The sequence below is a fragment of the Callospermophilus lateralis genome, chromosome 6, assembly GCF_048772815.1.
Source record: "Callospermophilus lateralis isolate mCalLat2 chromosome 6, mCalLat2.hap1, whole genome shotgun sequence".
NCBI classification, from domain to species: domain Eukaryota; kingdom Metazoa; phylum Chordata; class Mammalia; order Rodentia; family Sciuridae; genus Callospermophilus; species Callospermophilus lateralis.
This window is the reverse complement of record NC_135310.1, coordinates 155,875,348-155,891,370: the sequence shown is the minus strand read 5'-3', so window position 1 is coordinate 155,891,370 and position 16,023 is coordinate 155,875,348. Positions and strand designations below refer to the sequence as shown.

General features: G+C 44.3%; 1 protein-coding gene across 4 annotated transcripts in view; it reads right to left on the bottom strand.

Moving 5' to 3' along the window:
• Cdkal1 (CDKAL1 threonylcarbamoyladenosine tRNA methylthiotransferase) overlaps nt 1-16,023 on the bottom strand; it is a 560,072-nt gene that overhangs the window by 465,130 nt on the left and 78,919 nt on the right. For all 4 annotated transcript variants that reach the window (XM_076857924.1, XM_076857925.1, XM_076857926.1 and 1 more), the window contains one exon: nt 10,669-10,753. In XM_076857924.1, coding sequence (XP_076714039.1) covers nt 10,669-10,753 — 85 coding nt within the window. The remainder of the gene's footprint in view (nt 1-10,668; nt 10,754-16,023) is intronic.

Sequence of the window (16,023 nt, the reverse complement as noted above, 5' to 3'; positions counted from 1 at the left end):
CAGAGAGTAGCAACCGTAAGGTAAAGACCAATAAAACCACAGAAACTGCAGGCTCAACTGTAAACCAAGGCCAGCAACTTGCAAGTGCGCACTTGTCAACATAATAGAAAATTAGATTGTCATTTAAGCCTCTACTTTTTAGATTTTTTGTAACACATAGCTGAACTTAAGTTCAAAGTATTACAATCTAATAAGAAAGTAATACAAAAAAGTATCCCTGAAAATCCACAGAGGAGGGAAGGCATTAGTTCTGACAGAGGCAGTGGTGGAGACAATCAGGAGCATAAAGGAACAGAGAGAGCAAACATGAGTTGGTGCATCCATCTGAGTACCTATCAATGTCACCCTCCAGCTCAGTGCGGAGATACAGACAGAAGACACAGTGGCGGCCCCCAAGGAACTTGGAAAAAAGATAGATGAAGAGATTTTTAAAATACAGAGTTGCTGGGCTCAGTGGCATACATCTGTAATCGAAGCTACTCAGGAGGCCGAGGCAGGAGGATTGCAAGTTCCAAGCCCAGCCGCAGCAACTTAGAGAGGCCCTAAACAACTTAGCAAGACCCTCTCTCAAAATATGAAAAAGATCTGAGGATATGGCTCAGTGGTTAAGCACCCCTGGGTTCAATCCCTGGTACCAAAAATAATAAATAAGATTATTTACATAGGGCAGTCACACAGCTGGTGGACTGTGTCACTCACACCCACAAAAGTAGCACCCCATCTTCAAATGTGCCACAGGTACTGGCTGAAACATTAGAGACACAGAACAATGCAAGAGGTAAATGTACTCTTCGGAAGTAACTATGGATGAAAACCCTCCTCAAAGCATTAAAGGACTTTTACTGGCTGAGAGCAGAATTGTGTTACACCTATGGATCTTATTTCTCCTGCACTGCAACCCCTATCCAGCTTTCCAGGGTCTCAGAAAACCAGGCCTTACTGCCCTCTAAAACCCAAGCCACCTCATGAATGTGGCCCAGAGAACAGGAAAGCCAAGTGCAACCAGGAGTAAGGAGCAAAACAGTTAATATTTACACTTCAGGAGCGCGCACTGTGGTTTTAAAGGAAACATCTTTTACTTCATTTATTATCAGTTATTAAACACTATGGAGTGACTAAAAATCAAGAAAAATTGTGTTGTCACACTTGGAGCACAGACTAAGGGGAGGCAAAAACCAAGAGTCCTCTCTCTCTCCTTCTCTCTGTGTTGTATAAACACACACACCAAGAATAAGTAGAATGTCTTTCAAACCAAAACAATAGGAAATCACTCTTGGCTGAAAGAACAGGCTTAGATCATGTTGATTTCTTCTTTAATCCTGCTAGAGCAAGTTTCTGCACGCTCTCCGGAGCCTCCACCTACAGAGCTGTTAGGACAACAGCCAACACATATATTTAATTACGTAAGTACTCACTGCTATCAGCCAGCTGTTGCCAGTACATAATACACTGACCTCTTTCACTCACTCTCTTGCATAAAATGGCAAAAACAAAGCAACTGTTGATGTGACAGTAATCATGAAATATGCAAAGTACTAGTCTCCAAAAAAGACTGGAGATAACCACAAAACTTAATTTTGCATTTTTAAATGATTTACTACCCCTGAACTGCCTTTCTGTTCCTCATTTGCAAATTAAGTTACTAATTTTTTTTTTAACTGTGAACTTATTCTTTCATATTGTGTTTGTTCTTTTTAAAAGTCAACCACGAACTCAACTCTGAAATATAACTTCCCAGTTTATTTCCAGTCAGATTCCTTCCTGGAACATGGCATGTGATCATCTTCCACTTCCTTCCTTCCACATCCATTCACCTCTCACTTTCCATCGTCTGGGGACAAACAAAGTCCACAGAGGAAACTGAGCCAAAACCTGCACTGGACACCTAATTCTTGCCCCTAGCTTCAGGAATGGACAACAAACCTCTTCATTGAATATTTCCAGGAAACTTCTTCCTCCAGGGACCACTGTTAACTCCAAATGAGCTCTAGCAGGTGGGGAAGACTACAAAGTCCCAGCTACCCCAGAAAGCAGATTCAACACAACTGCGACAAACACACACGTGTGAATAAAGTGAGTTCAGAAGCCCTAACCCATGATACCAACTTGTCCAGATAGATTTGGCCTCCTTCAGATCAGTTTAGAACAGCTCTATGCTACCTATTTACCAGGCACTGTTCTAGACACCACTGTTCTACCTCCCCAAGGAGAGGGACAACCTCACCAACCTTACAGCTCTGTCTCCTCTCAGGAGATCCTTCCCAAGTCAAGTTGATCTTTCCAAACTTCTACTTCTTCCCTCACAACACCTGATTAATTTGTTTGTGGGTTTTTTTTTTCATTTCTTTCAATTTGGGTGGTATATCTGGTATTTTTTGCTCATTCATCAAAACTGAGCAATTTGATACTCAGATGTAAGGCAATGTTGTGATATTAATGTAGAAATACAGTCATACAAATTCCAATATTCCTAACATTAGCTGTAACCTGTTGATACAATAACAGAATGATGGTTTTTAAACTCTTCCCCTACCCCGCAAAAAAGAAAGAATCCATTTAACCTAATTATACAAATACGCATGGAGTAATTATAATCGTGTGCCAAACTCAAGGCCAAAGGCTACCAGGTTTTCATCCACCCTCCCTACACGCTGACTCATGATGAGATGCTTCCGTTAATCCAACTGATCGTGATTCTGAAGCTGGCCCAGCTCTTCAGTTTGGTGGGGAGAGTAAGAACCTTCTGTTCACAGCCCTGCTCTGCCAGCATGACCAGGGGACTGTGCCCTGTCAAACTTTCGTTTGGAAGGTAAGTGTGGACCAGTGGTAACAAACACAACTTCTCACCTCATCTAGGATGAGAGGCAGGTTTCTCTCCCATAAGCAAAGCATAAAAAGCAAAGCAAGACTTTTTTTTTTTTTAAGAAGACCCTTTGATATTTAAAAATTAGAATGTTTCTTCCTCTTTTTGGAAATATACATACTGTCTTTGACAAGGGACTCACAGTAATCTTGGGAGATTGTTCTTAGAAGAGTCAACGAGCAGTCTATTAATCGTCTGTTTCCCAGGACAAAGAAAAACAGTAGTCTGAGAGTCAAACTCTATAGAAAAGGGCTTTCCTGAGGTCAATCCCCTGACACCAAGACTCACAATCTAGAAAAGAGCCAAATGCTAAAATAATAAAATGCAACACGCAACAATAGATGTTGGCCTGGCACGGATGCAGCCAGAACCACGGGTGCTCACTTTGTGAACCCTGGAGGCGGGGTAATACCTCCCAGGTGGTACTGCCTGTGACATCAGTGCCAAAGTGCCCTACAGGAGTCGGGTGGGATGAATGAGCAGGTGGCTGTGGGTGTGCACAGCGCATCACACATCTGGGAGAGAGGAAGAGGACTGTCCAGGACAAAGGAAGGGTATACCCAACACAGCAGGTGCTTATAGACTTTACGCCTGGGAGAGAGGATACAATCCTAAGGGGAGGAGCAAGAGAAAAGGTGGCAGAGATAAGCAAGTAACAGACTTTAAACCATCGTGTTGTACCAAGATGTCAATCTTTATCCTAGAGCTGAGGGGGAAAGACGACAGTGAAAGGTTTGAAGATGAGGAAAGCATGAACCGGGAGAGAAAAGCCGCTGAGAATAAGCTTCCAACTTACTGCAATGTTAAGAGTGGAGGATGATGGGAACCGCACCCCAGCAAGGGCAAGAGCGAGGAAGACAGGAGGGGGTCAACAGGCATGTGCCCGGGCTGCAACCATCTGCCAAAGCAAAAGGACACAGTGTGTCTGTCACTGCAGGTTCCAAAAACACTCATCAGGCATAGCAGCAGTGCAACGCCAACCCAGGGCCCAAGAGAAGGGGAAGGAGGGCGCAAGGACAGGAGGAGGAGGCCTTGAGGATGGGTAAAGGACAGAACGGAAAATGCCAATCCATGAAAACCCCCAGCTGGCCTCAAACAAGATGGCGGCGGCTGCAGAAACACCAGCTGGGGACAGGGCGAGGTGGACCCGGAGGTGGCTCAGACATGGGGAGCTGAGGTTTCCACGGGTCACCACATGAAGAAGTCCAGGGAACACTGTGGATCTCAGAAGACAAGGGTCAGAAACAAACTTGGAAGAAATCTATCCATCAGCATCTGAACAATGGACACAGAAACAGTAAGAAAACAAACTGACATTTAAGCATGGCACTGTAGAGAGAAAAGAATCTTATTAAAGGCAACACCTGATCAATAATGCATATTAAGTGAAAGAGTACAACATTCTGAACTGGAAACTGTTGAGGGACGGTGGCTGAAGTATAATGACCACAAAACATGGACTGCCCGCTGCAGCTGCTACTGACACTTCCACAACACAGCAGAAAAGTCTAAATGGAAATAACCAAGTAAAACACAACCTTCCCCAAACAGTGTTTAAAAAAAAAAAGTACAAATGAAAAAAAAAATCTAGCCAAAGTCAAATTAAAACCCAGTGTGCTTTTATCTTCCAATGCCAAAAATTTTTAATCAAAAATTAACCAGAAGTTTTTACTTATAAATAAATAGCCTGGCTACTAGTGAGTCTGGTTAACAGAATCAGCTGGGGGTTTTAATTGCTTCTAAACTTCATAATTACTGACTGAAAGGGCATTCACTTCTCTATTCCTAAGTCAGCATTTTTGAAGACAATTTATTTTATGAATTCAAGCTGGAATAATATTCCTGTACCTCCCCAATTTTAAATTATCAATAAGAACTCAAAAGATAAATAAGAACTCAAAGATAAATGGACATAAAACAAGAATATTCTCACAGTAGAAAAGAGCATCCAACAATTCACAAGTTTGTTCAATGGAACGTTCCTTAAGGAGCATTTACAGGAAACTATAAAAAACAATGTTACAAAAGCAGGTCTCCTCTGCCAGACACTCTCTTTCCCTCTAGATCCACTTCTCCCTGATTTTCAACTTTTCTTTCCAGGAACCCAGACCATCCCCTGGCATCACCATTTACTTCTGTAGGCAAAGGCAGTTCAGAGAGCGGGTGGCTCTCGTCTACCCACTATCAGTATGGCTAAACCACGGTGCCCATTGGGTTAATAATGCACAAGGTCAAACAGAGGTTGTCAGTTCATGATCAAAGCAAGCTGGCGATTCTTTCTGTCATTTATACAGAACACACAGGATGTGTTTATTTTTACCAGCCTCTGAATGACCTCCTGTAGGTGGCATGGAAAAGATCCCACATTTCTATAAAGCACTAGTCAAAGGACTTTTCTTATTTGATACTCTCATTAGGAGCAAATTTTGTTTTTTTTAAAACTTTTGATCTTTTCCATTTACTCAAGAGCCCCTCAAGTTAAAGGCCATCTTGTCTAAATCAAATTGGAATAATGGAGAAAACGAGGGCAGGGCACCTGAGAAATGCTCCAGAGGAAATGGTCTGCCTGATAAAGCACAGGGCCCTGCATGCTTCCTTCTAAACGAGTGCAGGCAAACGCATTCAAGTTCAAAGGGGGCCCACAAAGTCGTTCTACCTCTATTTTTGCTAAACTCCTACTCTTATTAATCTGAACAAGAAGGCACTGTAAAACCTCAGGAAAAGTAAATAAATGAATGGGGGCTGGGGTTACAGCTCAGTGGCAGAGTGCTTGCCTCGCATGTGTGAGGCACTGGGTTCAATCCCCAGCACCACATAAAAACGAAATAAAGGTACTGTGCCCATCTAAAACTAAAAATATTAAAATAAATGCATGAAACTCAGTCCATGGTTGTCTTGAGGAATTCACAATTCCTGGATCTTAATAAAAGAGACCGTCAATCACACGAAACACAGAAATCCCTCAGTTCTTTTTCTTTGCTCCTGCGACAAAGAGGGGGTCTTCTGCCTGGTGGCTCAAGAGGTAAAATAAAGTGACAAATAACTAAAGACAACTATTAAGTACCAAGAGTACTCTGGAAAAGAAAGAGAAGCAGACAGGAGAGGAGAGCCAAGCGCCAAGGTAGAGCTCGCCAGAGGGCACAGCCCTGGGCTCCACCCAGCCCAACAAAGAGGGTGCAAACTCGAGCACCCTGGGGAAGTGGTCCAGGTCAGGAGAACACAGGGCCCACCGCTAGTGCAGTTTTTTAAATGAATTTGGGCAAAATAGATTGGGTGCTGCAGAGGAAGGAGACCATGCCATTGCACTCTTCTGGATTGCGTTTTACCTCCCTCTCGGGAAAGGAAGGAAAAACACGAAATGCCTGCGAGAGAGGCTGCAGGGGATGGCAGAGCTGAGGGGTGAGAGCAGACACATGCACGAGTGACTCGGGTGCAGCGAGGTTCATCAACTCCTCCTCCTCTTTGCCAGGAGGTGGCAAGAAGCGTGAAGACACCTAAATAAATCCAGGTGCTTGACTTGAGTTGGCAGTTTGTCACTCAGCGCCTCTCAAGGCAGCACCGACACTGGAATCTAATGTCTTCTCAATGTTGATTGTTATTGTACCTTTTTACAGAATATGTTTACTCAGGAAACGAATCCATGGTTAACTAAAGCGTTACCTTAGAAAGAACTAGTTTTAATGATCAAAAGTCTTCAAAGTCACTAAAATATACTTTATCACATATAATATTCTTTTTAATTTTTCAAACAAGCAGAACAGTAGACTAAAGGAACCTGTTCCTGCCACCACTAGTCTGGTGGTAAAATTACAAGCATTTGGGCTAGGGCCGTGGCTCAGTGGCAGAGCGCTTGCCTAGAACAAGTGAGGTACTGGGCTCAATCCTTAGCATCACATACAAAAATAAAGGCATGCTGTCCGTCTACAACTACAAATTTTCTTTGTAATTGCAAGCTTTTTGTATGGGCCATTCCTACTTCCCTTAATCATTTAACCACCGTGTCATTACTGTGAACCACATTTCTGACACAGCTCACACATGCTGCACAACCAACCCATGATATGTGAACACTTAACTTTTAGAAATGGTCTAGAAGATACCCTCCAGCTACCTTATACAATAAACATGGGAAACAATATTCTCTGGGTTCTATTCTTAGGGGGTAGCAATAGCAATAAAATATCTCTATATTAATTTTTCTTTCTTATGGGGAAAATACATAAGTTGAGAATATGGCAGACTTCTCACTTGAAAAAGTAAGAAAAGCATTCTCCAAAGTGAATAGCATCTAGTGGAAGCCATCTCTGCCCCAGTGAAACTCTCCCTTCTCCTGCCTCCCAGCGTCACCCAGCCTCCCAGCTCCACCCTGCCTCCTCGCCTCCCGCCACAGCTCAGGAAGAATGGTACCCAGCCATCACTTCTTTGCAGTTTTAAATCTGTTCAATTCATTGATGCCTGCCCTGCCTCAAGACTACAACTGCTTAGTGACATCTTCATCTGTGGAGAAAAATAAAATGGTTAAACACACACAATAGTCAGACTGCCTGGGTTAAAATCCCACCTCCACCGTTTATGAACTGAACAGCCTTAAAGAACTTCATCTGTCAGACAGATGTTACTTCATCCCTAAAACAACACTAAAAATGGAGTCTACCACTCTGACAAGCTGCAAGAATTATGCTACATAATAGACAACTCATGAAAGTGCAAGGAACGGCGCCTGCCACGCACAGAAGAAGAGCCAAGCACAGTCATGACCCTGTTAATATATTCCTTCCACTTGATTACAAAGAGCACGTTCCAAACAAAACAAGCCCTCCCTCAGCTGATCGGCCTTTCTGAAATTCCTTATTGCACTGTAGCCACAGACCTTGGAGTCACCTTCAACTTGAGAAGTGTAAGAAATCCTTCCTCCTACTCCAATTCCCCTCAGATCCTGGACTATGACAGTCCAGGCCTAACAGGACTAATCTACCCTATTCCTTACACCCAAGCATCCCTCACATTGTTTCTAGAAACAATCCTGAGACCAAGGGAGCAAACACAGAATCACCAAAATAATAATCATAATCATAATCATAATAATTTTACCATTTACAATAGTAGAAAGATTTAAAATACTATCCAGATAAAAGTCAAAAGAACGAATGTTTCTTTTTAAATAATACTGAAGCAATTCAGTATCTACTACAATGGAGGATATCTAAAAGATGCACAAGAGCAATATTTTAAAATTTTTAAAACCTCAGAAAGTCAGAGTAGACCTAACTATAGACATGTCCAGATAGCAATGTCCCCATGAGATGACAGCACCTGGTAACACCTTAGCCAAGCAATGTAAGTACACTCTAGGATGATCCCGCAAAGATGCAGTGACCTAACCATACAGTTCTGACACCTATCATCATTAAGTGACCAGGAACTGTACCTCCTCATGGAGGGGAAAACACAAAATTGAAGGTTCAAATCTCCAAGTCATCTAAAACTTCAGTATCTTCACAATTAAAATCCCAATGGCATTCCCTGTTGAACTTAAAAACCGATATTAAGTTTACTGGAAGGAAAGAGCAGGGAGAGATAAGACACATAAGGGCACTAGCACTACCAAATACCTAGACCTCATACAGATTCCTACCACTTAGGACTGTGAAAACAAGAACCTGAATAAAGAAGTTAGTCAATGAAACGAAACAGCCCAGGGACAGACCCACACAACTACACTCAACTCGTCAGAGTGGGTAATACATGGGTAAAAGGCAAAAGTGTAATTTACAAAACTGACACTGGAGCCCCTGTATGGATAAAGAAAAAAATAAAACTGGACCAATTCCCAGGACCACACCAGAAAAAAACAATTCCAGATAGAGTACAGATCTCAATGTGGGTTAAAATCATGAAACTTTTAAGAAGAAAATACAGGAGAATGTCTTAGCAGCTTCACGGTAAGGACTTGTTAAGAACACAGACCAAAAGAATGAACAAATTTTAAACCAGCATTTCTTCTCAAATAAATCACTGACGAGAGTGAAAAGCACTACTGGAAACGCATGACATCTTGCACCAGGTGCAACATCTCGGGATTCAGGATGCTAGATGATGTATTTTTGCCACAAAATAAAAGGAAAAAATTCTCAGGAAAATGGACAAAATATCTACAAAGCCATTTCACAAAAAAGGGAAGACCCAAATGGCCAACACACAAAGATGCCCAAGCTCATTACTGTAATGAAAATGCAAATTAAAACCACACTGAGATACCATCCTCGTCAGATTTGCAAGACTTTCAAAACCTGACTGTCATCACTAGCAAGAACAGAGAACACCAAACGTACACATCCATCACGGTGACCCAACCGTTCAAGGACTCAGTGCACTGCCTAGAGCAACTCTTGTGCAGATGCAAGGTTTCAACGGCAGCAGTGTTCACGAAAGTGGAATACCAGGCCAGAGCAGTGGCACCTGCATGCAATCCCAGTGACTCAGGAGGATCATACAGTTTGAGGACAGCCTCAGCAAGACCCTATCTCAAAAAAAAAAAAAAAAAAAAAGACTGGGGCTGGAGCTCAGAGGTAGAAAGCTCCTGGGTTCCTGGGTTCGATCCCCAGTACCAAAGAAGGGACAAAGGAAGGGAGGAGAGGAAACCAAACACCAGGGAAAATGAAAATAAGGTCGATGGTACAATGGACAAACAAACAGTGGCAAATTCATTCAAGGAAATGCTGGTAACAGCCCGAGTCATTACACACCCACCAAAACGGATAAACCACAAAGTACAATGTGAGGAAAAGAGGCAGATCTCAGAACAGTGTCCATGGAATCAAGTTCAAGACGGGATCGACAGTGGGGTTAAAGGTACCCTGGGTGGACGATCGAAGGCAATGACTCAGAACGCAGGAGAAGGACGACTCTGGGGTATTACTCAAAGAGGGACACAGGGCAGTTTCTATGGTTCTGAAATGATTCAGTTCTCATGCTGGCTGGTTTATACCCAGGTGGTACGTGTTATTTTAAGCTGTGTCTGTGCAATAGATTTCATAGTAAAACCAGTGAGGGGAGAGTGAGTAGGAGGGTAAAGTGAAGAAGCGGAGAACCTGAGGAGGTCTGAGCCGGAAGGCAGGGGAAGACAGGACAACAGGCCCCGGGGCAGGTGGGGGGGGGGGGCTTGGGGGTGGTGTAAACCCTGATGAAAGGCGCCGGTGGATTGGAGAGGCTGAAGTAGGGAAGAGGTATCCCAGGAGGTGGGTGGGATGAAGACAGAGCGCCCCTGCCACGTTCCTGAGGGAATGGCACAGGCAGGGCCTCTGCACCCATCTGCCCCACGCCCTGCCACTCCATGGGAGGAGCAGGGCTGGCAGGCAGGGCCTAGGGGCAGCAGGAGCCGGACCTGGGGACTCCACACCATCACTGGGTTCCAAGAGGACCACAAGACCCACAGCCATGCACCTCCACCACCTGCTGGGTAACTCCGCAAACACCCGCGTCACAAGAAAGGTCCCCACTACAGCTTCATTCTTCATCAAATTCAAAACAGTGAGATCTTACAAGCCCAACTCGGACGCTGACACCGTCTACTTATTTATATTGATGCCTGGAAACTTTTAAAGGCCACTTAACTGATTTTAACTCTTTCCATGATTATTAAAAATAGGAAAATGAGGGCTGGGAATGTAGTTCAGGGGAACCACACTCGCCTAGCATGTGTGAGGCACTGGGTTCGATTCTCAATACCACATATAAAGCAAAGATTCATTGACAGCTAAAAAATATTTAAAAAAAAAAGGTAAAACGGAACAAGTTCCACCTACTTAATGGAGTTTCTAAAGTGGTCTTCAGCTGGGTTCTTCACAGTGCAACTGTTCAGGAGCCACAGATCTGCATCTGATGCGTTTTCTAGGTTTAAAAAACAAACACAAAAGAAAAATTAAGTATCACTTTTAATCAAATCAAAAACACCCAAGTGTTCACCCCGTGGCATGAGACTGCTGGGGAGGGAAGAAGGTAGGAGGTGGGTGGCGGCCACTGGGAGCAGTGGACCTGAAGGTGTGTTCTGTGCGGCCCCTGGCATGTCAACATAACAAGCACAGCAGTCCCCTCCCCCGTCTCCACCAGAGCTCCATTCCACAACTTCTGACCCAAAGCGAAACGGGCCCAATCTGATCCCTGAACACAAAATTAGTTTTCAGTGGCCCACGCCTGTAATCCTAGCGGCTCAGGAGGCTGAGGCAGGAGGATCATGAGTCCAAAGCCAGCCTCAGCAACTTAGGCAGGACTAAGCAACTCGGTGAGACCCTGTCTCTAAATAAATACCAAAAAAAAGACTAGGAATGTGGCTTAGTGGTTAAGTGCTCCCCAGTTCAATCCACAGTACCAGAACAAAATTTAGTTGTCATTTATTTATAATTTCAACACTTTTCAGGCACAGGTATCAGCATACACTGTGTATTCTGTTGCTGGAGAAATTATTAAAAGTATAACTTGTCTGCCTTGAAAATTAATGTCACTTCAAAATGAATCTTTCATTACTATCACCAATTTGATTAAATATAATTACACACTATATATGGGGGTGTACATACATGTATATAAATCATTATTATAATACTGGCAACACAAGAAATATTCTAAACTCATGCTTATTTAAAGTGAATTTTTGGGCTAGGGTTGTGGCTCGATAGCAGAGCGCTTGCCTAGCATGTGTGAGGCCCTGGGTTGGATCCCCGGCACCACATAAAAAACTAAACAAAATAAAGGTATTATGTCCACGTACAACTAAAAAAAAAATTTTAAAGTGAATTTACAAATACCTACAACTTTGTTCCTATTCTACCTTTAGTTTAGATACTTTTGTTTCCCAACAGGACCTTAGACATTAAAGGAGAATGACTTAAAGGAAGGAAAACGAAAACCGAGCCCCAGAGCGCTTCCACAGCACTGCAGTAACAACCGAAGCCGGGTCGGACGGCTGCAGGACTCCCAGGACAGACAGGTGCCCGTGCACTCCTTCCCAGGAAGGCAGATTGGAGCAAAGGCTGCAACTTAGTAAGAACTTCTTTCCCCTCAATTTTAAAAAAATGATAGTTTTTTTTTTTTTTTTTTTAATAAAGAGGCAGTATCAAAAAATTCTTGAAATAACAAAAAGCAAGGCGAAGGCATTATTACTCTATGTCAACCACGAGAATCCTCCATCTCATCTCACGCCTTCCTCTCACTCCCCCACCACCACCCTGTGGTCTGTTTTGTCACCAATTAGCTTTCTCCGAGACAAACCTGATGTCACTTCCCTGCTCAGATAAAGAAGAGCATTCACCAATCTCCTCTTAGGTCCCTCAGAGTTCTCCCCTCAAGGCCACCTGAAAGGTCCTTCCTCTAACACCAATCTGTCCCCAGCCTGCCTTCTCAGGACGGAGACTCGGCCTATCCAGTTCTAGCCACCTGCTGTCCCCAGTCAGTATGCATTTCTCCCCGCTGCCCCTGTCCAGCCAGTGCCCTCGGCCCAGCCTCCAGTCTCAGCTGCAGGCTCGTCGGCTGCCTCTACTCTGCACCCCCATCACCGACCATGCAGAGAATATTCTTCCACTTTAAAATTCTGTATTAAGATCATCCACCTTTCCAGGCTGTCTTCCTGCTCCTAGATACTGAAGGCTGTATTTTAATCTGCTGTTCTCTCAATGTCCAAATCCCAATGCTGAGATGGGTACAGACCAGACACTCAAGTGGCCATGGAAGACCCGAGGTGCACGTAGGTAGGGGAGGTGATGGGGGACAGTGGGATGCTGTGGGGCCACGTGCACAGGGTACTTCCACCAATTCCCACCAGCCTCCCAATGCTCTGGAGGCCAACGTGGCCTTCTGAAATAACTTCAGAGAAGTTTGATGTACTTAAATGTCTACTACGGGACTTCTCCCTTGTTCACAGCTAGATCCCCACCACTTACGTCAGTGCCTGGAACATGGCAGTCGCTTATTAAATATTTACTGAATAAATGTTGGATTTAAAACACATCACTGCTCTGAGCAATGCACTATGCAGACAAGAAAAACTTGTGGATACCTGTTAACTGATGATTGAAAACATGTAGCGACTGCACATTTTAAAAAAAAAAAAAAGCCACACTAACGACAGAACTGTACCAGATGCCAGCTTGCCTCCTGGTCCATCCGTCCATTCAATTACCTTCAAATTATTAGAAAACTCATGCCACAGGCACTCAAGGAAAACTCCAGCAATAAATAAGAGAAATTAGCCTACTTTGGAATTTTGCCAATGGTGGCTTTCGAAATAAAGATCATCAATATTATGCTTGATGGTCCAGTAATTGCAATCAACAAGAACCCTGTGAACATACCAAATGCAGGCAAAATTACATACACTTTTAGAGCCCCCACCCAAGAGAGAATAAGCCTTCTCCAATGAACACAGGAAATTCCTAATTGTTTCTCAACTCCATCTGGAGTTAGTACATCTTACTGAATATTGTCACAAAGCGGCTGTACTGAAAGGCTTCAATCAGTTACAACGCAGCCAGCACACGCTAAGGATCTCTGAGGAGCAGGCTCCAGACTAGCTACCGGGAACGTGGCTGCGAAGAGACCCTCCTCACAGTCTTGATGTCTGACACATGAAACATTAAAATTTAAATTAAGTCGGGCATGGCAGTGCATGCCTGCAAGAGCTTGGGAGGCTGAGGCAGAAGAATTGTGAGTTCAAAGCCAGCTTCACCAAAAGTGAGCCGCTAAGCAACTCAGTGAGACCCTGTCTCCAAATAAAATACACAATAGGGCTGCGGAGGTGGCTCAGTGGTTGAGTGCCCCCAAGTTCAATCCCTGGTACTCCAAAAAAAACTTAATAGCAAAAAGCAAAGAAATAAACAGAATTATTTGAAATGCCAACCCATGATGATGATTAAGAAGGGCAGCAGAGAAAACCCGGGGTGCTGACTCGAAGAGCCCTCCCTCAGGGGTGGAAATGATGGGAAGGAATCTGCCATGCAAAGACGAGAAGGAAGAGCACACCACAGAGCAGAGGCCCCGAAACAGCACCACGTTCACCATGTCCTGGGAAGAGGGAAAAGACCGTGTGTGTGGATACCTGGAGAGTAGGGAAGAAAAGTCAGAGGCAGGCAAGGCCCAGAGTCTGTTGGAAAATGAACAACTTAGGATTTTATTCTAAGTGTAACAGAAAGTCACCACTGGATTTCCAACAAGAGCCAATTTCTACTTCAGGAAGAACACCCTGGCTGCACTGTGAAGACTGCAGACGGACAACAGTAAAGGCAGTGGGGGAAAGAAAGTAAAGGCAGTAAGACAGCAAAGCTGTTCCTAGGAGTACATGAAACACCATGGTAACCGGGATCACAGCTATGGCAAGAGAGAAGCAGGGGGTGCATATTTTGAAAATAGAGTGTTAGCTTTCCAACACTCTAACAAAACACCTGCGATTATTGACTTATAAAGAGAGGGTTCATTTTGGCCCAGCTTTTAAAGTTCCAGTCCATGACCAATTGGCCCCCTTCTTTTGGGCCTCTTATGAGGCAGCACATCAAGGAGGGAGGAAATGGAAGAGCAAAACCGTTCAACTCATGGCCAGGAAGCAAAAGAAAAAGAGGCCAGTGTCCACAGTCCACTGACCTCCCTCTAGGCTCCACCGCAACCCAATAACACCGTCCTGCAGGCCAAACCTTTCACACACGGGCCTTCACGGAACATCTGACCAAACCAGAGCACAGTAACGAGAAGCCAGATTAAACAGGAGACCCGCAGGAGGAATCAAGTCGGGTTCCGAAGCACACGGGAAGGATTCTGCCTGAGCAGCAGACGTATCAATGCCGTTTGCTGAGATGAAGGAGGTGTGGAAAGCAGGATTTGGGGAACAGGGAATCATTACTTTTGTTTCAGCCGTGCTATGTTTGAGATCCCTATTGAACATCCGGCTGGAAACACACATCAGCCTTCTGCACACATAAATGGAAGCATGGGGGAGTCTCGGACTAAAGACAGACCGAGAGGATTAACGGTCTACTAAAGACACCTGAATAACTCAAATTCTAGAAATGGACAGTTTCACCTAGCGAGAAAGTACGGAAAAAAATGGGTGGGAGTGGTACAAGGCAGAATCATGGGTTATTCAGAGATCCGGTAGGAAAGTTAATAATGAGAACGAAGCTGGGTGCAAGGGTAAGCAGGCAGCTACTCGGGGAGGCTGAAGCAGGAGGATCGCTGGAGCCCAGGAGGTCAAGACTAGACACAACACAGTGAAACCCATCCCCCAAAAATAAACAAGATAGAATGAAAGCTATTAGGAAGCATGATGTCATAGAAGTCCAAAGAAGAAAGTGCTTTTGAAGAGGAATTATGTCAAATACCAAGAGTTCAAGAACAACCTAGGGATAAATGTTTACACTATTAATAAAACAGGAAAATACTTCCTATTTTTCATTTTCCATTCTCAATTTAGAGTATTGGCTTACTCTGCCTGAACCCAAATCACCTAGCTATGGCCCTTTTTACCAAGTAACAGAAAAACTCACTACAGAAGGAAAGTGGATAGAAAAATTATGTGTGGCTATTCGCCAATAAAGTGGCGATTCCATGTGGCCTGCCCCATTATGAACATGGTTCTAGCTTCTAAAATGGTAGATGGTGTCCACGCTATCAAATCTGTGACCGTTCTTCCAGAGAGGTGGGAGGCTACATTCACATTCTTACCAGTTGTAAAGAAACGTCCCCATTTCAAACACCCATGTGGAGGAGCAGCGGAAACATACCTGGAGAGGAAGAAGCCACCAACTGACGTCCACCTGGAAGTGACCACATCCAGAACAAGCAGGGAACACTGGGAGACTGCCTTTCAGGACTCCACACCCAAAACCCAAGACTGCAAGCAGCCTGCCACCTGTGGATGACTTTGCTGTGATAGGACAGGCTCACAGGTGGACACGCATGGTCTGTATCAAGCACCTAGGAGGGCCTCCCAGGGCCACGGCAGGAGCAATACTAGAGAAGAGCAGTTAGGGAAGGCGATGAACAGACGGGTGGTAGAAGGCGCAAGGCTCGGGGTCAGACTTGATGCGGACTCGAGAGGTCCACCTGCGGCGGGGTCTGGCCTGCCGCCATGATGAGCCTGTACACTGCTGAGGAGAATGTCGCCAGCGCCAAGCAGG